Genomic DNA, 27,965 nt, shown 5'->3' with positions numbered 1-27,965 from the left:
ACATCGTCTCAAAGAGGGGCAAATGTAGTCACATAAATCTATCCACTTAATTAAATGAATATTTAGTATTTATTTGATTATTTGACCATCAATCAATAATTAATTATATTAATATATTTAATAAATTCATCTTAACCCTCTTCTCCTATTAATTAAATAAATTATTTAATTTATTTAATTTAATTCACTTAACCAAATTCAGACCATTAATTAAATAAATAAATCATATTTATTTAATTAAATCTTCTCTCACATTTAAATAAATTAATATTTATTTAAATTCCCCCAAAATCCCACCTCTCACATTTAAATAAATTATTTATTTAAATCACCTTTATCCTCCACCCACTTGCATTTTCCTACAAATGCAAGTTGCACAACTATTTTAAATTAATTATTTATTTAAATCACCTTTATCTTCCACCCACTTGCATTTTCCTACAAATGCAAGTTGCACAACTATTTTAAATAAATTATTTATTTAAAATCCTATTTATCCTCACCCACTTGAAACCTTTAATGGTTTCCCTTAAAGTCTTCAAACTTAATGGCTTCCCTTAAAGTTTTCTTAAGATTTTAATGGTTTCCCTTAAAGTCTTCAAACTTAATGGCTTATTTCTAGAGTCTTCTTAAGCCTTTAATGGTTTCCCTCAAAGTCTTCAAGCATTTAAATGCTTTATCTTCTTTTTTCTAGTGTAAATAAATTAAGATTTATTTAAATCCAAAATTCACATTCACATTTAAATAAATTAATATTTATTTAAATATCTATCCAAATGCAAATTACACCATTTAATTGAAAATCCCAAAATTCCTCCCACATGCATTCTCCTACAAAACCCACTTGCAATCCTAACCCCCTTCTAGATTCTTCTAACCCCTTCCTAATTATCCTAATCCATCCCCTAAATATTGTCACACTCCTAAACAACTTGGAGTCACTTCTCAAAGCCCTCAAAGTCTTTGAAAGACATTTAAGGCTTTAAGTGTTCAAATGGTTAACCTCTAAAGTCTTCCAAACCATTAAAGACTCTTACATAACCATTTATGGTTAACTCACCTTTTACTTTTGGTTAGAGACTTTCCTCTAACTTAACCATCCTTTTGACTCATGGGTTTCTTCAAAACATTTATTTCTTTGACTAGGGTAGCCATCATGTCCCCTCAAGCATTTAATGCTCCTTATCTCTCCTCTCAAGCCTCCTCATGGTGACACTTGTCAACATGGGATTGGGTTGAAAGTCTCACATGGATTGAATATATTTCAATCCTAACCCTTGTTAAGATTGCTCAATCTTAACCCTTCATTTCCCCATTTCTTCTATAAATAGAACCCTTCTCCTCAAGCAAAGAAGGAAGCATTAGAGTATTGTTGTTATACTGGTATTAGCATAGAGCTTTTTTATAGCATCACTATCTACACTTGCATAGCATTTATTTATCATTTTCAACCATCTTGAATCTCCATATGGCATCCATGGCTAGTGCTAAAAGCTGAGAGCTACACTCATGTGGAACTTGGAGAGGAGAGGAACAAGGGAGGAGCAACTATGAGCATCTTGATTAGCTATTTTATTCTATGTTTATATGCTTTCTATTTCATGCTTAATATCTCTCTTGATATGCCTATTTAGGATAATCTTTTGTTGCTAACACTAACGTTTTGTTCTTGTGCTCTTATGTGTGTTGCCATCAAATAGATTTTCTAATCCTTTTTGCAGAGCATCAACTATGCCACCCGATAGTAATATAATAATCACTTGTTGAGAACACATCCAATATAGATTGGGATAGATGATTAATTAGATAACTATAGTTGATTACCAATATGCCATGATTATCGATGAGGAATAATCATCAAATAAAATAGCTTGAAGTTTTTCTGAATGGTTTAATCGACAGGATAAATGATTGAATGAGAGAATTCATTTATCTCTCATTCAATCATTTATCTTACCATAGCTACCATGCATTAACAATTATGAGCAGGTGTGATTTGTTATTAAATTGAAGATAGATCATATATAAGGATATCGTCATGATTTTTTGGTTTTGCAAAGACAAGAAAATCATTAAAGACCACCAAAATGAATGCCTAGATATGTCTTGATAGTCAAGATGTGCTTACAACTCAACACACTCATAAGTAGATCCAAGAGTGTATATATAGATTAAAAAATAAATGACACTCAAGTCTAATATCACCATAAAACATTGACTAGCAAAATTTAAAAGTAAACAAACATTGATTGCTTAGACACTATTTTGACTCATGCTTCTACAAAATTTAAAGAAGATAATATAGAAACATGTAAATGCTAGAATAATAAATCCTTTTATGAATTTTAAAATGATTATAAAAATATAACTTAAAAAATATAAATAAAAAACAACTTAAAAATACATTAACGTCAAATCCCTTTTAAAGAATTTTATTAATATTCATTTATGTATATATACTAAATCCATGATTTATGAGCTAATAGGATATACATTGTGGATATTTCCCATAATTAAGATATTCTCATGCCTATTTGTTTTTTTAACTTGAAACCAATATTTTTAGAGCCAATGTTTCTAATAGATTGCAAACATCTTGTCTTAGCTCAAGAACCTGGGAGCTCTAAAACTCTAATATTTTATTATCTACTTTTAGTTTATTATGAATATATTGATGTACAAATTTATATGAATCAACACATGAAATGTCTTATCAATTTCACCACCAATAACTTCAAATGAAGTTTGCAATAATTTCATAGTTGAAATCGGCTATTAGATTTCTATTAATGCAATTTTGTGATCAGTTAATGCATTTACGACTGCACAAATGTATTTATCAATATTGTTGTAGATCACTGCCAAAACTCCCTTTAAATACAATCATATTGCACTTTGAAGAATTAAATGCATTTGAGAGCAAAGAACTATTTTTTTTTTCCATCTTCTATTATATAGCATAGACAACCCATAATATGGGCTCTATCAACTCCTCCATTATTTGTTTTGAACTTTCTTTAGACCATCTTGTCTTTAAAATTTTTAGATTAATTGAGTATGTATTTCACTTTAAAATATTTTGATGTTTGTTTCTTAATTCTCCTCAATTCTAAATTATTAGGATTTTAGATTTCTATTCAATTTTAGTCAAGTATAAACCGAGTTTGGGTAATATCATGGAAATCCACTTTCATTTAGAATTTATAGTTCGAACATAAGCCTTATTCACTTGCTCTACTCCACCACTACAACCACAACAATTCTCTAGGTTTGGTATTTTGATCATCTCGTTGTAGTTGAAGTTGAAATTTGAAATTAGTTGTGAGGATTGCTTAGCTCAAATCTCCAACCAAACTAGACTTGGTCATTTCTACCACCTAAGATTCTACTAAATTGGATCCCCTTTCCATGGCATTGATAAAAGCTAGAAACAAGACATGACCTATTTTATTACATAAATATGTTATATCTTTACTCCCTAGAAGATATTTAAGATAAGTAAATATGTTATATCTTTACTCCCTAGGAGATGCTCGTCTATTTGTCCTATGCACTTCATGAATGATAAATTTTGAAAAGTCTTTAAATATTCAATTTTAGATTTTAATATAGTTTTGCCTTATTTTTTGAACTTTTATTGAAATCATTAAAGATTCTCAATTGCCCAAATGGGTTTCCTATTAAGATTAATATCTTCTTTCACCCTTTTAGCTTTGTCTATCATAGTCTAGAATTCCTCAATACCTTCCACTTGACAAAGCTCACCAAAATGATAGGTTGCACGAATGCATTCATTTTGATTTAACTCTGTACTAATGAAATAAAATTTTCTATTAACCTAATGTTACTTTCAAATGGTATAGGCTTATCTCCACACCAAATGGCAATCCAAAAAATTTCTTAGATTTGCAAAACACTATATTTTTTCGTGAGATTTTTTTGTGATTTAACAACAATGAAGATGTAAAAAATTAAGATTTCACTCCTAAAAATTTCATAAACATCTATTATATTTTACGGATTTAAAAAACTATAAGAAATACTATTTTATGTGAAAATTAACCGCTTCCCTTTCAAATTTATAAAACTTTTTATATAAATTTGAAGAGATATCTCCTCCAATGCAAATGCTAATTATAATGTTTTCAATCTTATACAGATTAGCTAATTAGATTGTACACTTAGAATGTACCTTGTACAGTTGCTAATTCCACCAATCTCTCCCTCTAAACACTTTTAACTCTTCAACTCTAAACCCAGGCGAGGTGATTACTGTTGAGACAATTAATGGCGCCCGATAATGAAGCAAACGTACCATTTCACCTTGAAAAATGCATTGGAAACCTTGAAACGAAGCATAGAGGTAGATTATGGCACCTATTCTTTTCTATTACAAAAGAACTCCAAAATGAAAGATATTCAAATTGGCCAGTATGTTCACAGCCACATAATAAAAACAGGATTCAAACAATATGTAATACTGTGGAATCACCTGCTTAACATGTATGCGAAGTGCAATAGATTGATTGATGCACGCCAAGTTTTTGACAAAATGTCTACCAGAAATGTGGTGTCTTGGACTGCAATGATGGCAGGATATGCACAGAATGGATATGGAGACAAGGCTCTAGATCTTTTTCACCAGATGCAATATGATAACATAGAACCAGACAAATTCATATTGTCTATTATCATAAAGGTATGCGCGGAGTTGGCAGATTTGGAGGAGGGTGAAAGGGTTCACTGCAGAATAGTTGTGACTGGTTTAGAGCTTAATGTTGTTGTGGGCAGTGCCCTGGTTGATATGTATGGCAAATGTGGGAGTTTGGATTATGCACGCAAAATGTTTGACAAGATGTCTGAACGAAATGTGGTGTCGTGGAATGCTATGATTGCAGGGTATGCAAGGAATGGATACCTTGATGAGGCCTGGAAGCTGTTTTGTCTAATGCCTGAAGTGGACATTGTTTCATGGTCTGCAATGATTGCAGGGTATGCACAGAATGGAAATGGTGAAGAAGCCTTGAAACTTTTTTCTCAAATGCGAAGCCTTGGTATAACGGAAGATGAATTTATCTTGGCAAGCATTCTCAGAGCGTGTGCGAAGCTAGGTAATCTGAATCATGGGAAGGAAGTCCATGGCCACATTATTAGGATTGCTTTTGATTTCGATGTTACAGTCTCTACTGCGATTATTGATATGTATGGGAAATGTGGTTGCGTAAGAGATGCGCGACAAGTGTTTGACAGAATGACCATACAGGACGTGTTTTCGTGGAATGCGATGATAGCCAGCTATGCTCAGAATGAGCAATTTGAGATGGCATTGAAACTCGTTCATCAAATGCCAGAACCAGACATAGTCTCATGGAATGTGATAATTGCAGCATATGCCCTGCATGGGCAAGGAGATCAGGCTTGGGACCTCTTTTATAGGATAAGGAATGAAAGTATGAAGCTTGACGAGTTCAGCTTTGCTGGCGCTCTTGGTGCTTGTGGGTGCTTAGCACATATTGACTGTGGGAAGCAGGTCCATGCTCTCATTACCAAAACTGCAGTGGGATCGCGTCTAGTTGCAGGGAATGCCCTTATCAATATGTATGGGAAATGTGGAAGTATAGAGGATGCACACAAAGCTTTTTGTGAAATGAGCAAACGAAACATGATCTCATGGACTGCCATTATCGTTGGGTGTGCTCAGCATGGACAGGGCAAAGAAGCCCTGCAATTGTTTGAACAAATGATACAAGCAGGTATTAAACCAAATGAGATCACCTTTATTGGTGTGCTCACTGCGTGCAGTCATGCAGGCCTTGTGGATGAAGGGATTTCCTACTTCAATTCCATGAGTAGAAAGCATGGTATCACACCAAGGGTAGATCATTATACTTGCATGGTTGATCTTTTTGCTCGTGCAGGATTTCTGGTTATGGCAAAGGAGTTTATTGATAAAATGCCAGTTGAGCCTGATGCTGCTGTCTGGGGGGCTTTGCTTGGTGCCTGCAGGATCCATGGTAATATTGAGCTACTTAGGCATGCAGCAGAATGTCTTCTTGAGTTTGAACTAGACGCAGGAACATATGTGCTTTTATCTAACATTTATGCTGCTGAAGGCAGATGGGATGATGTAGCCAGGTTAAGAAAACTCATGAAAGATAGAGGGGTCAAAAAGCAGCCTGGATGCAGCTGGATTGAAGTTAAGAACATAATGCATTCGTTTGTTGTTGGAGACAGCTTGGAACCTATAAACGCGGAGATTTATCAAATGTAGAAAATTGGCTTGGCAGATGGACGTTGCAGGTTACATGGATAAGATAAACTATTCATTTCTTGGAATTGATGAACAGAAGGAACCACGAATTCTTTTCATAAGAAGAAGCTGGAATACGTATAGGTTTTAGAAGCATGTATCTATCGATTAGCTGTCCAAGCTATAAAGATTGTGTTGAGCTCCATGAATACCACGTTGTGTTTGAGATTATTCACATTGAGTTGTAAATTTTTTTTCATTTTCTTAGACTGTTGACTGTGTTCGTCGGTGATCAGAATAATTCTTTGTGTCAAGTTGTCAATTTTTGTCTCTTCGATCACAATGTAAGAGAGCGATATTGTATCAGGCAAACACAATATAGCACATTTCATGACAATGGCATTTGCATGAGAGCATAAAAGAATATCTGGGTTCATTGGTAGTCCCGCAGAAGCTCATAAATGCATTTTCAACAGCTATCATGGAAATATGGCACGGAATGAATTTGCCTGCACATCTTGCGTACAGTTTTGAGGCATAGTAAGACTAGTATATCACAGCGTGCCACTTTTATATCAAGCAATCGTTATGGCCATGAAAGAGTTTTCTTTTTCTCCCAGATACCTTGAATATTAATGCTGTTTGAAAACCCTCATCAGTGCATCAGGAAACCCTAAATCAACCTTTCAATAAAGAAAGACAATGAAATTTTTTCGTTCACAACCTGAAACTTTGCAGTGGAGATTTCTCCTATTAGACAAAATATAAATTCCTAAATCTGATTAGCCTCATATGATTACAGTTTTCTCCAGAAGATATTCATCCTGTATTTGTCATATAAGAAGATTGATGAACCTATGTGCTGCTATTAAATATCTATGCAGCTGCAGGCAGGTGGCATGATATAGCTTAGGTAGGACAATTTATGAAATATAGTGTGAAAAAAGAAGCCGATGCAGCTGGATTGAAGTTAAGAGCAGGATGCAGTGATTCATTATTAGAGACCTCAGAGTAGGGACATCTATTAAATGTTAAAAGATTGGGCTAGGCAGGTGAAGGCTGCAAGGTACATGCAGAAACGAAACCTTTTATTTATTGGTTTTGAGGAAGAGTAGAAGGAACAAAGCTTTTCCTTCAGAACAAGAAGCCTGAAGACATTTCCAGTTTAATAAAACTAGCAATTGCACCTTGGTGTGCAATGGGTACGCCGAACAAGTGTGGAAGGTCAATCAAAGAATTTTTTGGTTCATTTTTTTGTATATATTTGTATAATACATGAAGTCAGTTGGTAGGGTATTTAGCAAATGATGATGTTGTTTGTGCAACAAAGGTCTCCATGAGGAAGTAATAGCTTTAAATCAACTATGCATCCACTTTCAAATATACTAACATGTCTGGAACAAAAAAATTAAATCAAGAAGATAATAAGCTCCATTATTGATAAGCTCATGTAATGTGCACAATGGCAAGAGGGAAAGAGAGGGAGTTATAGGGATAGAAAGAGGGAGAGATAGAGGGGTAAGGAGATAGACATATAGAGGAAGATAGAGATGGAGATGTGGATGGAGAAGAAGAGGGTTGTGGAGAGAAGGAAAGCGATAGATAAAGAGATGAAGGAGAATGGAAGAGATAAATATGGAGGGAGGGAGAGATGGGAAAATAATAATGGAAAGATAGAGATAGAAATGCAAAGAGATATAAAGGGGGACAAGTGGTGCAGGAGCATGTCATCAAACCCTTCAAGATGACATGACAAACTCTGATAAGGGAGGATAAGGCATTAACAATGTCTTTAGGATGTTTTATATAGGTTTTTAATCATGCAGTATATGTTTGTAATAATGAATCCCATCTTGTGAGCCAAACTCCTATTTTGGCATTTCTATGAGCCAATTAGGACTTTTGGACAATAGGGATCCAATGTGTTGGTTTTGAGTGTTTTAAGATGTTTTAGGAGGAGTTGAACTTGACCCAAGGCATTAGGAGGCGAAAGATGACATTTTGACAACTTTTGCAAAAGTTGTCAAAAGTTGTCATGAGCAACTTTTATGCACTTTTTGCATTTTGTAATTTGAAACTTTTCCAACGGCTCTAACCTCTTGATTTTCGGTTGAGAGCAGTTGAGGAATGGTTTATACACCTCGAGGATCGAATTTCCAGGGTGTGAGATTGTACGTAGAATAGTATTGATGCAAACAAACCAATAGAATTATGAGTTTTCCTGCAATCTTGGAGTTTTGGTCCGCGGTACGGTTCCGTACGAATTGGGATCCATTCCCAATGATGTGAATTGATTTGAGAGGAGAGTTGACTCTGTCTTGATTTTGCTTTGGAGACTTGATTGTGTGTGTTGCTCTTGATATTTAAGTTTTGCTGTAGGTACCCGGAAAACCAGGGTTTACCTTGGGTTTTTCCTCATTCATGGCCATATCTTGCACTTTACCAATCTGAGGCTCATGGGATTTGGTGAAAGGAAAGTATGGTCGATGTATTTTAGAGTTCCAAGAGTGTTTTGCAGGAGGAACAAGGGAGAGAAGTGTTTGAAGCGACCCTAGGTAGACATCTCTATGTGGCTACCTAGACCTTGAACAAACAAAATCACCTTGCGCACAAATGGCAATGCTTCCAGGCATGTAACCCTGGAATCCTTGTTGTTTTATGTTTCCCAACATGCCCATGGAATTATAATCCACCGGTTCATTCATCTGAACATAGTTGCTTCACAAAAGAGACTTAATTAGCCCTTCTAGGACATTCAAATTCCTACCGGCAAAGACCTTTATTTTCCAGACCTTGACCCTTTCTTTTGGGGACTTGTATAACTTCCAAAAGAGTGTCTGAATCCATAATTTGTTTACCAAGGTGTTTGGGAAAATATGAACTTAAGGTCCCTTTACCCGCTAAATAGGGCTACAAGCGACTAGGCCTAATTGAGGAAGTTTCTTAAGGAATGGGCATGAAATCTTGTCACCGGTGCTTTGTTTGAACTTGGGGAGTTTTGTATGACCCTAAACCGGTGTGAAACTGATTTGTAACCCTTGGAGGTACCATGGAGTGTGTTGTAGCAAGATACCCCTAATTGAATAGGAGAGGGTCTTGGAGATGTTGAGAAGATTGTACTAAAGTTATAGAGCCTTGCCTTGATAGGATCCCATCCATGTGTTAAGGGGTCAGTGTCATACATTTGGAGGTGTTTGGCAAGTAACAAGGAGGGCTCTGCATCAAGTGGTATCAGAGCTAGTAACGGCTTTGGTTAGGAGATAGAAAATTGAGAGATGCCAGAGGGACAAGAAGAAGAGGTCCCTAGAGGACCAATCACCAACATGGAATTGGCAAAGATTGTAAGAGAGCATGCCACTGCTTGCAAGGCAATGCAGAGGGAGCTAGAGAGGTTGAGAGGCAGAGTAGATGGAAAGGAAGATGGAGGCACTGGTAGTTGTGATGAAGGGGATGAGGATGAGATCCCTATGCCGGAGAAAGAGGCGATTCCTCCTGACCAGAGGCACTTTTTTAATTGCCCCAAATCCATGGAGAGGAGAACCATGGAGCAGAAGATTGATTTGCCAACTTTCACTGGGAAGATGGAACCAGATGTTGTGATGGATTGGATAGACTCACTGTCTAGTTTCTTTGAGTGTGAAGACATTCCAAGACACCAGAAGGTGAAGATTGCTAAGTCCAAGTTGAAGGGAGCAACCCTAACTTGGTGGAACTTTGTCCAAGAGGAAAGAGAGAAGGACAATAAGCCCAAGATTGTTTCTTGGAAGAGGATGGTTACATTAATTAAAGAGGCCTATGTACCCAAAGACTATGAAATACAACTCCATAAGAGGAGACAAAATCTCAAATAGAAAGAGATGGATGTGAACTCGTATACAAAGGAGTTCCAAAGGCTATGCATGAAGTCTAAAACAAAAGAGGAGAGTGAGAAGTTGCTCGGTACCTGAATGAATTAAGGTACAATATTCACGAAGAATTGAACCTTCTCAGCCCAGATACCGTTGGTAGATGCCATCAACTTGCTATCAAGGTGGAAGAGAAGATCAAAAGGAGACAAGAGTAGAATAATAAAGGAAGAGGAAGACAACAAAGGGGTGGAAGAAATTTTTTCAGAAGCAAAGGCAAGGCTTTGGAAATCAAAGTGAAATCAGTCAAGAAGGCACTAAAGGAGAGAGCAGTTCCAATAACAATGGAGGATACAATCAGAGAGGAAATTTCAGAGGAAGAAGACCACCATTCAAAGGGAGATCTCAAGGTAGAGGTCCAATCAGATGTTATAATTGCAATCAAGAAGGACACATGGCTAATAGGTGCCCGGAGAAGCCTACTAGTTCCATAGGAGAAAGAAGAAGTAACTTGATTTCAGAGGCTGACTGCCAAAGTGTGGCAAGTGCCAATACATACCAAAGTATCAATACCCCTGACAATTATGGATACCCTGAAAGAGGTGAAGCCTTGATGATCAGAAGAGCAGTAACCACTATGAAGATGTCTAATAGAGAACCCCCACAGAGGAAATCTCTATTCAAGACCACTTGCAAAGCAAGTGGAAAAGTCTGCAAGGTCCTAATAGATTCCGATTCAACTGAGAACTTTGTGTCTCTAGAGATGGTGGAGAAACTGAAATTAAGGAGACTACCTCACCCTTGCCCCTACAAGGTCTCATGGCTCACACAAGGACAACAAGCTGTTGTGGAAGAGCAGGCTTGGGTAGAATTCCAGATTGGAACCTATAGAGATAAGTTGATGTTTGACATTGCAAAGATGGATGTTTGCCATCTCCTATTTGGGAGACCATGGCAGTTTGATTTGAAGGCACAACATGATGGTGCTAGAAATACATATTCCATTTCCAAGGATGGTAAGGTAATTGAGTTGCTACCTTTAATGGAGAGTGAGGAGGAAACCAAACAAAAGGAGGCCAAGGTGTTGATGTTAGGAGGGAAGCAGTTCAGGAAGGAGTTCATGAAGAACATGGCAAATGAAGGCATGGTCAGTTATGCCCTTATCCCTATTCCAACAACAACAAAGGTGGAGAGGTCTAAGGATAGGAAAGAGGACAGATTGAGATTGATTGACCCTGCAGTTCAACAACTACTAGACAAATACAAGGGTGTCATCTCTGATGGCATGCCAAGGTCACTACCTCCCATGAGGGACATAAACTATTGTATAGACCTTATACCTAGATCCACATTGCCTAATAAAGCAACATACAAGCTCACGCCGGATCAGAATGTTGAGATGGCAAAACAGGTTGAAGAATTGTTGGAATCCGGATTGGTTGGAAAAAGTTTGAGCCCATGTGCAGTCCCTGTAGTCTTGGCACCCAAAAAGGAAGGTACTTGGAGGCTTTGCACCGATTCAAGAGCTATCAACAAGATTACTATCAGGTATAGGTTTCCCATGCCTAGGATTGAGGATTTGTTAGATTGTTTGGAGGGTGCTAGATATTTTACAAAAAATGATTTAAAAAGTGGCTATCATCAGATTAGGATTAGGCTAGGAGATGAATGGAAAACCGCCTTTAAAACAAATGAGGGGTTATATGAGTGGAAGGTCATGCCCTTTGGCTTATCCAATGCACCTAGTACCTTTATGAGGTTAATGAATGAAGTCTTGAGGGATTTCATAGGGAAATTTGTTATAGTCTACCTAGATGACATTCTAGTTTTCAGTCAAACCAAAGGAGAACATCTAAAGCATGTAGACCTGGCCCTAAGGAGATTGTATGAAGAACAATTGATGATTAACTTGGAAAAGTGTTTCTTTATACAGGAAGAGATCATTTACTTGGGATTTGTAATCTCACGTGGTGAATTGAAAATGGATCAAGAAAAGGTGAGTGCCATATTGTCTTGGCCTACACCTAGGAAAATGAATGATGTTAGGAGTTTCCATGGCTTAGCTACCTTCTATAGGAAGTTTATAAGAGACTTTAGTCATATTTGTGCCCCTATGCTTGATACAATAAAGGGAGGACAAACGTGCAGGTTTAGTTGGACAAAAGAAGCAGATAACTCTTTTGAAACACTAAAGAGAAAAGTTGCAGAGCAGCCAGTCCTGGCCCTACCTGATTTCAATAAGATCTTTCAAGTAGAGTGTGATGCTAGTCACATGGCCATCATAGTAGTACTCAGTCAAGAAGGAAGACCAATTGCTTTCTTCAGTGAGAAGTTGAATGAGGCAAAGAGAAGATATTCATCTTATGACTTAGAGATGTATGCTCTAGTCCAATCCTTGAAAAAGTGGAGACACTACTTGCTACCAAAATAATTCATAGTTTTCACAGACAATCAGGCCCTTAGCTTCATAAACAATCAAGAAAAGTTGAATCACTGGCACATGAAATGGGTAGAGACCCTACAAGCTTTCACTTTCATTCTTAAGCATAAGAAAGGAGTCAAGAATAAGATGGCAGATGCTTTGAGCAGAAGAGTCCTAACTACAAATCAAATTCAGTTGGAGAGTGTTGGAATAAACTCTTTGAAAACCATGTATGAAGATGATGAACATTTTGGAGAGGCCTACAAGGTATGTACTTCATTTAATGAACGGTTTCATGTTGAGTATTCTGAATTTTTGATTCAAAATGGATTGTTGTTTAAGGGTGCACAACTATGCATACCCAAATGCTCCATGAGACTGAATATCATTAAGGAAAAACATTGTGGAGCAATGGCAGGACATTTTGGTCTTGACAAGACATTAGATTTGGTAAAAAGACATTATTTTTGGCCCAAACTACAGACAAATGTTAGGAGATTTGTGGAGACATGTCTGATCTGCCAAAAGGCAAAAGGAAAGTCCACCAATGCAGGTTTATACCAGCCTTTACCCATACCTTCAAGACCATGGGAAAGCATAAGTATGGATTTTGTTTTAGGATTGCCTTGGACAAAGAAAGGATATGATAGTGTTTTTGTAGTGGTGGATAGGTTCAGTAAGATGGTACATTTCTTGCCATGCAAAACAACTTGTGATGCTTCTTATGTAGCAGATTTGTTCTTTAAGGAGATTATTCAGATACATGGCTTACCTTTGACCATAGTCTCTGATAGGGATGTAAAATTTGTTGGTCACTTTTGGAGGATCCTTTGGAAGAAACTTGGTACAAATTAATCCTTCTCCTCAGCCTACCATCGCAAACAGATGGCCAAACTGAAGTTATAAACAAATCACTAGGGAATCTCTTAAGGTGTTTGACTAGACAACATGGAGAAAGGTGGGATAGTATATTGTCTCAGGCAGAATTCTCCTGTAATGACACAATGAATAGGAGTACCGGTAAGTCACCTTTTCAGATTGTCTATGGCATCCACCAAAGGGGTGTGCTAGAGTTGAGAGAGATACTTCAAGGAGAACCCATTAGTGCAGATGGAGAAACCTTTGCTACTGCTGTATAAGAGATCCATGACCAAGTGAAGACTCGTCTTCACCAATTTGCCGAAAGATATAAAGCCCATGTTGACAAAAAGAAGAGAGAAGTTCAGTTTGATGTAGGAGACTTGGTGTGGGTTCACTTGAAGAAGGAAAGATTTCCAAAAGGAAGATACACAAAGCTGATGCAAAGAAAGATTAACCCCTGCCAAATCTTGAAGAAATGTGGTTCAAATGCCTATGAACTTCAACTACCATCTGATCTTGTTTTGTCACCCATTTTTAATGTTTGTGACTTAACCCTTTATAAGTGTAGTGTTGATGCAGGCGAAGACAAAATGCAGGATATTGCTGATGATGACATTCCTAAACATGAACCACCAAAGTTGCATAAGGTTCTAGATACTAAGGTTGCCAAGCAAACCATGAATAAAGTTTACATGGAGTATTTAGTGGCTTGGAAAGGACAACTTGATTCTGAAGCAGTCTGGATGACAGAGCAACGGATCAAAGATCATGGTGCAGACCTGCAATCTCTCATCTCAAGTGGACTTGAGATTTCTTCTTCCGGGGAGTATGGTGCAGGAGAACCTCATCAAACCCTTTAATATGACACGACAGACTCTGATAAGGGAGGATAAGGCATTAACAATGTCTTTAGGATGTTTTATATAGGTTTTTAATCATGCATTATATGTTTGTAATAATGAATCCCATCTTGTGAGCCAAACTCCTATTTTGGCATTTCTATGAGCCAATTAGGACTTTTGGACAATAGGGATCCAATGTGTTGGTTTTGAGTGTTTTAAGTTTTTTTAGGAGGAGTTGAACTTGACCCAAGGCATTAGGAGGCGAAAGATGACATTTTGACAACTTTTGCAAAAGTTATCAGAAGTTGTCATGAGCAATGCACTTTTTGCATTTTGTAATTTGAAACTTCTCCAACGGCTCTAACCTCTTGATTTTTCGGTTGAGAGAAGTTGAGGAATGGTTTATACACCTCGAGGATCAAATTTTCAGGGTGTGTGATTGTACGAAGAAGAGTATTGATGCAAACAAACCAATAGAATTCCGAGTTTTCCTGCAATTTTGGAGTTTTGGTCTGTGGTACGGTTCTGTAATTGATTTGAGAGGAGAGTTGACTCTGTCTTGATTTTGCTTTGGAGACTTGATTGTGTGTGTTGCTCTGGATATTTAAGTTTTGCTGTAGGTACCCGGAAAACCAGGGTTTACCTTGGGTTTTTCCTCATTCATGGCCATATCTTGCACTTACCAATTTGAGGCTCATGGGATTTGGTGAAAGGAAAGTATGGTCGATTTATTTTAGAGTTCCAAGAGTGTTTTGCAGGAGGAACAAGGGAGAGAAGTGTTTGAAGCGACCCTGGGTAGACATCTCTATGTGGCTACCTAGACCTTGAACAAACAAAATCGCCTTATGCGCAAATGGCAATGCTTCCAAGCGTGTAACCCTGGAATCCTTGTTGATTTATGTTTCCCAACATTCCCATGGAATTATAATCCACCGGTTCATTCATCTGAACATAGTTGCTTCACAAAAGAGACCTAATTAGCCCTTCTAGGACATTCAAATTCCTACCGGCAAATACCTTTATTTTCTAGACCTTGACCGTTTCTTTTGGGGTCTTGTATAACTTCCAAAAGGGTGTCTGAATCCATAATTTGTTTACCAAGGTGTTTGGGAAAATATGAACTTAAGGTCCCTTTACCCACTAAATAGGGCTACAAGCGACTAGGCCTAATTGAGGAAGTTTCTTAAGGAATGGGCATGAAATCTTGTCACCGGTGCTTTGTTTGAACTTGGGGAGTTTTGTATGACCCTAAACCGGTGTGAAACTGATTTGTAACCCTTGGAGGTACCATGGAGTTTGTTGTAGCAAGATACCCCTAATTGAGTAGGAGAGGGTCTTAGAGATGTTGAGAAGATTGTACTAAAGTTGTAGAGCCTTGCCTTGATAGGATCCCATCCATGTGTTAAGGGGTTAGTGTCATACATTTGGAGGTGTTTGGCAGGTAACAAGGAGGGCTCTGCATCAAGAAGTAGAGATGGAGAGAGACAAAATGAAATACGAAGAGATAGAGAGAGGAAGAGAGATAAAGAGAAAGAGGGAGAGATAGATATATTGGAAAAGAAAGAGAGGTAGAGAGATATATGTTGGAGGAGAGAGGGAGAGAAAGGGAGAGATAAAGAAATAGGGGGTAAGGATGGAGTGAGAGTGGGAGAGATAAGGGAAGATAGATGGAGGGAAAGAAAGGGGGAGAGATGGGTAAAGGAGGGAGAGAGGGATAGAGGGATAGATTGAGAGGGAGAGGGAGCTCAAAAAGAAATGGGGGAGAGAGGGAGAGATGGCTCAATATATAGATAAGGAGATGGAGTAAATGAGAGAGAGAGAGAGGGAGGGGAAATGAGAGATAAATATATAGAGATAGACATAACTTGGGAAAGATAGAGGGGGTTAGAGAGAGGGATAAATATATAGAGGGAGAGATTGAAGGTCAATTGGAAAAAAAATGGTCTATTGGCTACATAGATGTGTGAAAAACATGAGGTCAATTTGTATGCTATTTAAAAAATGATATTGTTTGTTCAAAAAAGGGCCCAATGGAAAAGTGGTAGATTTAGATAAACTTTGTGTCCACGTACAAGGATCCAAACATAACTTAAATATTAGTCTTAGCACACTCATCTTTCATAATCTTGCTATAACTCTGGCTATGATCAAAACCTATAGTAAAGAGCTTTCTTAAACTCGGTAAAAATTCCATACCAATTGTTGGCAATTGACACTCATCCGGTGATTTTCGATGCTTGATTTATGGTTTAGGGTTGTCATTGATGGCAACTCTTCTTGGAGACTTGATCTGGTGTTTGTAATTCCTCTTATCCGGAAGCAGGAATTAATTGGTAGCTAGTCAACTGGTAAATCAGGGCTATCTCAGTGACATTTTGGTTCGGAAAGATTTTCGGTGATTTTGTTGATTGATTTTGTGATCTCGGTGAATGGGAAGATCCTTAGGAAGCATGCGATCATACTCTTTTGATCCAGTGCTATGTTTTGTTTGAGATTGAAGCTGACATGTGACTACACGCTACACTTCTTGAAGCCGACTTGGAGAAGGTTACTTTCGCTATGACTGAATATATACGATTGATTTGGCGATTGGTTTTCGGTGTGATATAGTTGTGGTAATCCGTTTTGGTGCGATTGAGCGCAGTTTCACGTGTGCATTTGATTCCTAGGTGATCCGATAGTTGATTGACTAAGACAAAAATAGAGCATATTGCAGAGAGAGTATAGTCAGAGATCTTGTGCTTAACTAGAACTCATTCTTGCATTGTCAGATGCTATTTTAGAGTTATTTAACTATATTTTCTCATTGTAACTGAATTGTAAGTCTTTGTGACTTCCCTGAGGGTTGTAGTCTTCTGGGTCATTGTAATTGAGCAGTGAGCTTGAATGCAAGTGCGTTCCCCATCTATGTAATATTTATGTACTCCTATCCATAATATATGAATATTGTGGGTTCCAGCCCCACCGTGGTTTTTCCCTTTCCGGGTTTTCATGTAAAAATTCTGGTGTTGTGGATTTGTGGTTTATTTATTGTTTGTTTATGTTCTTTATTGTTATGCATTGCCAACTGGTGGATGAAGAATAAGTTTGTGAATTTGAATTCCAGCAGAACACTGATTCACCCCCCCTCTCAATGTTCCTTGACTCTAACAATTGGTATCAAAGTCTAGTTCCTCTGAGGAAGCTTAACCCCTTGAGGAAGGTCTGAGAGATTGAATCAATGGACTCCAGTTTTCAGAGACAACTCGGTGTGGCGCTTGAGGATTTTGATGTGGCTAGAAATGAGATTTGTACCTTGAAGAAGAACCTGAATGTTGCTGATGATTTCATTAATGATCTGAAAGATCAAGTAAACATCTCTAGAGAAAAGAGGAAAGAATTGATGGACAAGGTAAAGGAGAAAGAAGATCAGATCATGGAATTCCAGGATAGAGTTGATGAAGTTAACAAGCTTGAGAGAGAGAATGTTGTTTTGAAGAATGAAATGCAATCCATTGTGATGAGGCTAACTCAAGAGATCGAGGACCGGAAGAAGAACAAAGAAAGCCTGACTCAATCCTTGAAGGAAAGATCAGATGAATGTTTCAGACTTACCTATGAGAATGATCAGTTGAAGCTGGAATTGACACAATAAGGAAATGATGGACAAGAACTTGAAAAGCAGATTATTTCCTTGAGAGATGAGCTTGCTATTGCCAATGAATACAAAGACAAATTCAAAGATAGATCAGCCAGGCTTGATGAGATGTTGGATAGTTAGAGACATGGAAAGGACATGCGAGGACTTGGATTTGAGAAAGGTGAATCCTTCGGATCTGGACATGGCAATGCAAAACCTGATTAGAAGAAGAGAAAGAATCCTCCAGTAAGACAACCTAATGCTCATAAATTTAATGGTAGATGTTTTACCTACAATAAATTTGGTCATATGGCAAGTCAGTGCAGAAGTAGGATGAATAATGGAATGATGAACAATAACAATATGATGAACAACATGAATAATGGTCCTACCTTTACTGGTCAGTGTTTCATATGCAATAATTTTAGTCACAAGTCAAATGTGTGTAGAGCAGCAATGAATAACTTTCAGAACAAAAGTTGTTATGCTTGTAGAATATTTGGACATATCTTTAATCAATGCAGGACAAGACCAAATTAGATGAACTCCAGACCTATGCAAAATAATGTTGTTTGTTGAGCATGCAACAAAACTGGTCACATTTCAAAGTACTGCAGAAATAAGAACAATGCACTTGTAGATAGGAAAAAATCAGATGAAAAGGGAAAGGCAAAGGTTGATGAGATCAGAGATCAACATAAGAAGATGTGGGTAAAGAAAGATGAACCTAGTGGATCTGTACATGAATCTGGTGCAGAACCCTCATCCGGTAACTAGGGATTTCAACCTTGGGGGGAGGCAAACTCATCCAAATCTTGGAGTACTCCTTGATGAGATATGTAGTTGATGGATTACAGATGGCAGGAATTGAATTTCATTTTAGATGGTTGATTTCGGCATCTAGTAGCTAAACAAGGCATTCAGTTGGATATTTGAGGTGCATTTATTCCAAAGTGAAATTAGGGTTTGCAAAGTTAAAAGGGAAAATACGAGAGTTATTCTTCACTTTGCAAATAGTATTTTTGAGCTGCAAAACAAGGCGATCAAGATTTCCAGGCGATTAGAGAGCTAGAAGCGATCCAGCAAGTGAACTAGGGCATTCAACAGTCAGTTGAGATATTTCTCGAAGAGCATTTCTGAGTTTGAATTTCTAAAAATTTGAAATGGCATCCTCTTCTTCCATTACTACGCCATTGGTTGTTGAGGTCAAAGATATAACTCGTCATGTATTTAAGAAGCATCCTTACAAATCCATGGAGGACGACCTAGTTGGAGCTTTCTCTTCCGTTCCACATAGTCTTACTCGTTGATGATATACAGGCGTATATTCACTTTGAAATCAAAGAAACGGACACTGAAGACATTTTGGATCTCTATACCAACAGTATCATGGATGAAATCAGTAACCCTCAGTCAGAATATATGCAGTTGCAGAGAAAGGGTTTCACCCAGTTAGTGAACATTGTATCATTCGAAGAGAAGGAATGGGTAAGATACGTGTTGAGAAGGATTCATCACGAGTTTATATGGCTAGATCAACCCTACAAAATCACTCTAGAGGCAATTAGGGTAGTTACATGCTTGAATCAAACTGGTGACAAGCCAGGGCTACAAAAAGTTACAAACCCTACGGTTAACAAGTTAATTGGTGCAAAATTTGATGGGAGATCGATGAGGATCAACACAATTAAAGATGATGTTAAGTTTGCTGCAATGGTCATTGGATATAAGGTATATCAGTCTAACCGACTGAATTCAGTATCCGACACAACCATCCACGTAGCTTACTAGATGGTAAAAGAAGATGCATACTATGATCTATGTAGTGTCATGTTGGAGGAGTTAATGATCAATTTGAAGAAAATTAAGTAGGACAAAAAGCATGTTTTCAAATATGGTTCCTTGGTTATTTGTTTGGCACTTTTACTTTTTGAATCAGATCCTCATAACCGGTAGAGTGTAGTGGGCATTTGATAGACCAGTGGCTCAACAGATCAAGCAGGGTCTTGATAGTCTTGGAAACAGGGACAACCAAAATGCTGCTTTGTGGGCATTTTCAAGACTTTTTAGGATAAGATGAAGCAGAGGGTCATAATCCCTAAGGAGATTGTCAACAAATACGAAGGGACAATCTGTTTCATGGTGAATAAGGATGAATGTCTCATGGAGGTAGTTGAACCCCAGACGGTATGGATCATGCCTATGGGCTACAAGGTCGATGTAGGAACTCTAGATTCTTATGCACAACACCTGTTGAATGCTCTGGTGGACTCCAAAGAAGAAATGTTTGAAACTTGTAAAGAAAAATCCATGGAATTTCACACCAAGTTCATTGAACCAACAAGGAAAAGGAAAGTTGCCAAGGTGGTGGAGGAAATCCTTGTGGAGGAAGGTCACTCTAGGGAGAAAGTTAGGCCTGCAAGAGCTGCAAGAGATGTAGTAGAAAAGGCAAATAAATAAAAGATTGTACCAGCTCCAGCCAAAGCTAAGGTGACAAGGTTATCTCCCGCTCTAGTGAAGACACCTTCGGCTTAGTTAGAATTCTCCGGTTCATCAGCAAAGGAAAAAGGTTTTCTGAGGCCGAAGCAAAAAACTCAAAAGGAATATTTAGCAGTATCTCTAGTGGTATCTAAGATGGAGTTCAATGCAAAGATTCAAAAGGCTCCCAAGAAAGGAGAGTTTGCAAGGGTGATCTAGAAATCTCAATCCCGTGATGAGAAGAAAGGGCAAAAGGAGAAGAAAGCAAAATATGATCCTATTCTGGCTAGCAAGCCTGAGTGAGGAAGGAGAACCAAATCTGACTTAGATGAGGCGATTGAATCCGGTAAGATGGAGACCGCTAAAACCAAGTATCATATTATTCCTCCCTTATCTGTTCAAGAGTTAATAGATGAAATCATTAAAGATGGAAATTTGAAAAATATCTCTGTATATTATGAAAATTTGGATGACAATGATAAAAAGCAGATTGAAGAATTTTGTAGTATTGTATATGGATATATTTAGTAAAACTTTAATTGAATTAGAAAGATATCTTCTGAAAGATCTGTACAGTCTATTGATGGTAGAAGAAAATCTGCAAGTCAGATGGATAAAGAGATGAAAGAAAATGAACTGGTCAATCAGTGCACCAATATCACTATTGAAGAAATTGATAGGTTGATTTTGCTAGAAAATAAAAAGGAATTTAGAAGCAAACACAGAGTAAATATCCTGATGGTGGGAAGGGTAGAGTAAATAAGGAAAGAAACCATTGAAATATGGAAGAAATTTCTCACTGAGAACCAACTAGTAGAATCCAATTCACATGATGTAGCCACTCAGGCAGAAAATCCTCCGGTGCATGATGTATAAAAGATGGAGGACACTCAAGATGTCGTAGGGAAACAGATTTTGGATTCAATAGAAGTTGAGGAAGATGAGGCACAAGACAAATTAGCTGAGGTGGAGGTTGGTGCACCAAGTGGTGACACCGGTGCACATAAGGCACCCATAGAGGATAAAGGCAAGGCAGAGGATGATGAGGCAAAGAAAAGGGAAGAGGAGAAGCAAGAGGATCAGGACAAAGGGAAAATAAAACTGTCAGAAACTCCAATCCTCATGGCAATTGACATTTTAAAAATACAAAACCAAGGGAGTTTTCCTCAATTTAACATCAGTTTTGAGAAGCCTTTCAATCAAATGTCTCCGGCTGAAAGGATGATTGTTGCTGCTGCTCTCCAAGATCAAGCTAGTTAGGAGTTAACACAATTTGAGTCAGAAGAAAAGAAGCTTATTGAGAAATATGTTAAAGTTTTAGAATAGGTGGTACCAGAATTGCAACTTGATGCTAATGCTAGTTCATCTGATAAGATGTAAACATCGATAGATCACATATCTTCTCAATTTGATTCTTTGACCAAGGCATCAGCTAGGCAGGCTTTGGAAAAACTCAAAGATGCAAGAATACAAACATTTTTGCAAATGATTGATAGTGATAAGGTCTAGCTAGAAAAATAATTGAAATTAATTGATGAGGCCTTAATGGAAGGTGGTAAGATTTATAAGTCTTGACTAATTTTGACAAACTTTTCTACTGAAATAAACAAGCAGATAGATAATTGCAAAGGTCAGTTAGCTCAGATTTCCCAAGCTTATAACTTGACGATTAACCTGACCAGAAATGTTGAAGATAAAATTTTGACTCTTATGGGACAGATTGGTGATCTAGAGAGAGAGAAGGACAAGATGCAGAGAAGGGGAGGTGAAATCCAGAACCTAGTTGGTCCCCGGTTAGACACCTTGGTATCCATAAGATGGAATGTCTTCAAAATATGTCTCAGGAGACACCAATTGAGTTGCGTGCAATAAATTTCCATGCTTATGTTTTGAACGGTTTTGTTTCTATTTTGGAAAAAATGCAAGCAGGTTGGAATACCTATTTTGGATTTCTTAAATCTACATATGCAGATGTACTCAAGTATATATAGATCTATTCATCCAGTGTGTATACATGTACAGGGAATTTTGCTTCACACCCTATCTTTGGCATTGTTGTCAAAGGGGGAGAGATAAGGTGAAAAATGTACATATTTTTGATTGTGTATGGAGTGTATAGATTTCTACAGGTTTTTGGGTTTTTGATCTATGGGGGAGCCTTAGAATTCTTTCATTCCTGATCCAGTGTACAGGTTTCAACACTTAGCCATTTTTTCAGGAGTGTTGCCATCAATGCCAAAGGGGGAGATTGTTGGCAATTGACACTCATTCGATGATTTCCAATGCTTGATTTATGGTTTAGGGTTGTCATTGATGACAACTCTTCTTGGATACTTGATCTGGTGGTCGTAATTCCTCTTATCCAGAAGCAGGAGTTAACCGATAGCCAGTCAACCGATAAATCAGGGCTATCTCAGTGATGTTTTGGTCCGAAAAGAAATCTGGTGATTGCGGTGATTTTGGTGATTGATTTTGTGATCTCAATGAATGGGAATATCTTTAGGAAGTGTACGTGATTATACTCTTTTGGTCCGGTGCTATGTTTTGTTAGAGATTGAAGCCGACATGTGACTACACGCTACACTTTTTGAAGCCGACTTGGAGAAGGTTACTTTCATTATGAACAGATATATAAGATTGATTTGGCGATTGGTTTTTGGTGTGATGGTGATCTGTTTTGGTGCGATTGAGCGCAGTTTCACGTGCCCATTTGATTCCTAGGTGATTTGGTAGCTGACTGAGACATAAACAAAGCATATTGCAAAGCGAGTATAGTCAGAGATCTTGTGCCTAACCGAAACTCATTTTTGCATTGCCAGATGCTATTTCAGAGTTCTTTAACTGCATTTCCTTATTGTAACTGAATTGTAAGTTAGTGTGACTTCCCTGAGGGTTGTAGCCTTCCGAGTCATTGTAATTGAGCAATGAGCTCTAGGCAGTGAGCTTGAATGCAAGTGCATTCCCCATCTATGTAATATTTATGTACTCCTGGCCATAGTATATGAATATTGTGGGTTCTAGCCCCACCGTGGTTTTTCCCTTTTCGGGTTTCCACGTAAATTTTTTGGTGTTGTGGATCTGTGGTTTATTTATTGCTTGTTTATGTTCTTTACTCTCATGCATTGCCAATCGGTGGATAAAGAATAAGTTTGTGAATTTGAATTCTGGAAGAACACTAATTCACTCCCCCCCACCCCCCCTTTAGTGTTCCTTGACTCTAACACCAATACAATAAATATTAGTATAAATCCAACAAAAAATATCTTTTACCTAATGACTATATTATCAATAATATTAATCTTATTATTCTTAATAACAACATTCTTATTATTATTCTTAAATTGCAACATTGATAAGGATTATCTCTAATATCAACGATGTTATCCTTAATAATACTAATATTATTGTATATACTATTATTAATATTGATATTTCTAACTTATTGACTATTTGAATATTATTAAAGTAATGTTACTATTTTTAATAACATTAACATTTATTATTAAAATACTTGACATTATTATTATTATTATTTTGATAAAAGTGGATGAACCTCTAAAATTATATTAGATCTTTATAATTTTTTTACATGGTGTCTGGTTCAATGAGCACTAAAGGGAAAGAACCAGTAAGAAAACCCTTCAGTATTGCTCAAGAGAACAAAAGCCCATCTACCCACTACAAAAGCCCATAGGCATCCCAAATAAAAACCCCCCAATTACACAGCCATTTGCGTTAGATATAAAGGAAGCTTGTGAGAAGCTTGTGAGAACCAGTAAAGAAGATATCATCCCAAAAGAAGTCATCTCTGCTTGAACATAAACAATGCCATCACCCAAAAAAACCAATCTATCTATGCTCCTCATGAATCCAAGTCTCTGCAAAGAACAAAATACAAGGCCAAAAGGGAACCAAGAAAAAGCACTCCTGCTAGCATAAAAATGGTTAGCAAACATATGCCCATCCATATAAGAAGCAGAGAAGGATGATGAGAACCCTTAGGAAATAGGATGAGACCAATCCACAGAATAGTCCATAGCAAAAACCACAATATCAATAATAGGATAAGAAGCCATCTGCTCCAACATGGTAACTGCACTTTCCAATTTCTCAAAAAAAGCCACCAACCCCAGATTTTGCCAAGAACTCTCCAAACAATGCAGAGCATTTTGAGTTAAAAAGAAAACACAAAGATTGAATAAATTCCATATCTGCACACCATCCAGAATATAACAAATAATAATATTTATTAATGCTATTCTTCCCATTAACATTATTAAAGCTAATAATTTTTTTTTTTTTAATATTAACAAGTTCCAAATAATGCTATGAATGAAATATTGAAATAGGTTAAAGTTAAAGTTATACCCCATACAGTAATAGTTTTCCTTTAAAATGGGATAATGTTATAAAGGGCAAGGATTCTAAATGCAATGAAGGCACATGTAAATAGATAAACCAAAAACTTATATCAGCTTTGAACTTATTTTGAAATTACTCAAGGGATTGAGTTGTCCATCTAGTGAAGAGATCAACATGGCATGAGAGGTCTTGTATGACTCCAACCTATGGTATTGATATCGCAGTGAAGAAACAAGAATAAGTGGTACAAATGAATTTGATCGAATTGTTGATTATAATTAGGGAATGGCGGATTCCAATTGCCTTGGGCAACATTGGAATCCGCCCAAGGGGGCCAGCCCCTTTCTCCAACGTGTAGGGCTGGGCCCTATACCTCACTCCATGCTACATAATGAAACCCCATGCCTCATACAAGGTAGCGTGCTAAACATAATAGGGCCAACCCTATCTAATGCATTTCGGTTAAAGGAAAAACAAGAAATTAAAGGTCAAGCTGACATAAATGGATTTGAGTATCAACCGACATATATGGATATTGCATCATATAAATAAAGATATCTTTCACCTCAATAACACACATTCAATACATTGTTATGCAAAATATCTACATCTACCTAATGCGAACTTGAAGGAGTAATATCACAGCGAATCATATCCAATATCACAATGAATTCCATCTGCTATACCAGCAAACTACATCTGTCATTAAAGGTGCGAAATTCATTCATGAGGAGAGTGAACTGAGGACTAAGGTTGCAGTCCAAAGTGCAGACTTCATACCTAGGGTTTGGACCTGATTTCTGTTGGAAGTGATAAAGGGGGCATACTTGACAGTGTAGTCTTGTGGAGGATATTATTTGCCCTAAGTGGAATCACCTTCAAGTACTTAAGATAAGTGTTATAATCTTCATATGAATATAATCCATAATCAGATCTGAGGATCTTTTCTGGCTGGGTTTTTTTTTCCTCCTTGGAGGTTTTCCCAGGGTAAACGTGTCTTGTTCTTATTTTGTTCATTTCTATGCAATGCCTAAACCTAGAAAACTTTAAATCTTGCATCTAATCAATTTAGTTAGAAGCTAAAATCTGTTTTCTGAGTTTATATTAATCTAAAAGTGCTAAAAGTTAACATAGTATCAGAGCCAAGTTGTACTAACCGTAATCAAATCTAGCATCCTGTAGTCTAGATCTTGCACTTTCTTGCTGTCATAAAATTGATGATAGGTTCCAGGATTGAGGAGAGATTGAAAAGGTTTGTGATCAAAGGTTTAGCATGGTCACATCTTGGTCCTGTATGCTTGAAGATCTGACTCTTCAGCGTTCAACGTCATTCAAGCTAAGTATTTTTGAGTCATTGCATTCTTGATTGCAAGATATATTATACTCAACTTATCCAAGAGATTGAAGTATTATCGTTTGGCTGACCTAGTTCTAGGTCGTATTGATTTTATGATTCTAATTGCCTTAGTTGGTAGACTTATCTAATATAGAACATTATTTAGATATCATCATGATCTTTGATTTGCATACTCTTTTAGAACTTAGAAGGTATTCTAAATTTCTGCTTGAGTGTTGCAAGGTATTATAGATCGATCATTCGTTAATGTTTTGATTGGAATCAGGAATGTCTTGGACTCATCATCCATAGTTGTCATCTATATGACTATGATCTAAATACTTGTTATGTTCTCTGCATATGTAATTTAGATATTGTTATTATGTTAAATAATATGGACTGGTTCTATTATTGACTTTTGATCTAAAAGTTCTCAGTATTCTTGTGATGAATACTTATTCTAAGTGAGAAGCTATGCTTGGTTGAGTTATGTCTTTTTAATGATCTTCATTCATGACATTTTTGTTGACTTGAATTCTACTTGACATGAACGACTTATGGAGATGTGTACAGTCATGGGGAGCTAATGATTGTTTGCCTTGGCATCATTGATATAAGTATACTGACTGAGGTGTAGGAATTTTATGTTATATTAATTATGGAAATGAACTCTTAACGAACAGATCGAGATCACTTTGACTTGATATTTTGGTATTCCTGATAGAAAAGTTTAGTTGAAAGATGATCTACAATCTTGTTAGTAGTATGCAAGGGTTAATGCTAGCCTTGTAGTTCGTATAATATAGATCTTCTTCATGTGCTTTTTGACGTATGAGATTCTTCTACTATCATAAACTACCTTGAGATCTGTCTTTGTTTTGATAAAATATAAATTGTGCTTGGTGATTAACAAAGAGTATAACTAATGAGTATTTTATCATTTTGCATAATGATATTATTGTTAGATCAATTTTATCAATGCTCATTTATTTTGATTCACTTCTGATTACTTTCCTCTAGACTGAACTGCAAATAGATGAACTAATGGATACTATGGCTGCATTCAGTCTTTGGTCATTTCTATGTTCTTTCTTCTGATTTGAGTGAACTACTACTTTCGTTTATTGTTACACCAATGTTATAAGTTGTTCTAGTAATCATGTGTTTCAGAACACAACTTTGAGTTGTTCTCAACCTTCAAATCTAACCATTGATGTAAAGAATGAGATCTACTAAATATTTTATGAAGAAGTTATGTGTGGCTCCTTGTTGTTTTAGAAGTGTATTAAAGATCCCTTTTGCTCTTAATGTCTTAGTGTAAACCTTTTTTTTTTGGTTTTGTAATACCAAAGATAATGATCAACTATGGACCTTAATGGAATCTTGAGTTCTGATAATTGTAGATTCATCACTTCTCCTGTAAGAGGTTGATGGGGCACAGTTGGATGATTTGTGAGGTTTGAGTATTCTTTATTGTGCTCACTCCATCATCTATTCCAAGAGATTGAATTTATATCTTGTCTTACTAACATTGCATAATGTCACTATTCATTCGCTGAAACTATTTTCTACAAATCTGTGATTCTAATTGTGGTTCCTCTTTGAAAGATTTCGCAATTGATCTCTTAGGATTTTCATTTTCTATTGATGACATTTGATTGGCAATCTTGTTGTATAATCTCTTGATTGAAGTTATCCTCATCTTATCTCAATAATTGTGCTATGGGTCCATGGTGCAGGAGCACCTGAGCACCTGAATGTTCAAATCCTAGCAGGTATAACATTTTATTGCAAATTAAGCATGTGTGTTTATTTTATGCTTCTAGTAGGTTTAATAGGTTTTTTTTTGTGGTTTAATAAGGTTTGGAACTCATTTTGTGAGTTTCCAAGATTTTTTTGGTTTTTTGCTCGGTAGGCTAAAAATTGTCAATTTTGGGTCCAAATGAGCAT

General features: G+C 36.9%; 1 protein-coding gene across 1 annotated transcript; it reads left to right on the top strand.

Annotated features, from left to right (window-relative positions):
* Positions 1-4,147: 4,147 nt before the first annotated feature.
* LOC131040789 (pentatricopeptide repeat-containing protein At2g13600) lies at positions 4,148-6,696 on the top strand. The gene has a single exon (XM_057973746.2). It carries the CDS (start codon positions 4,301-4,303, stop codon positions 6,269-6,271), a length of 1,971 nt encoding a protein of 656 aa, XP_057829729.2. The 5' UTR covers positions 4,148-4,300; the 3' UTR covers positions 6,272-6,696.
* The last annotated feature ends 21,269 nt before the right edge of the window (positions 6,697-27,965 follow it).

This window comes from Cryptomeria japonica, chromosome 4 (genome assembly GCF_030272615.1).
Source record: "Cryptomeria japonica chromosome 4, Sugi_1.0, whole genome shotgun sequence".
Lineage (NCBI taxonomy): Eukaryota > Viridiplantae > Streptophyta > Pinopsida > Cupressales > Cupressaceae > Cryptomeria > Cryptomeria japonica.
This window is presented reverse-complemented; position numbering and strand designations above follow the sequence as displayed.

What these genes read in the sequence shown, in the direction of transcription:
- LOC131040789 (XM_057973746.2), top strand. Translation starts at nt 4,301, where the DNA reads ATGAAGCAAACGTACCATTTCACCTTGAAAAATGCATTGGAAACCTTG.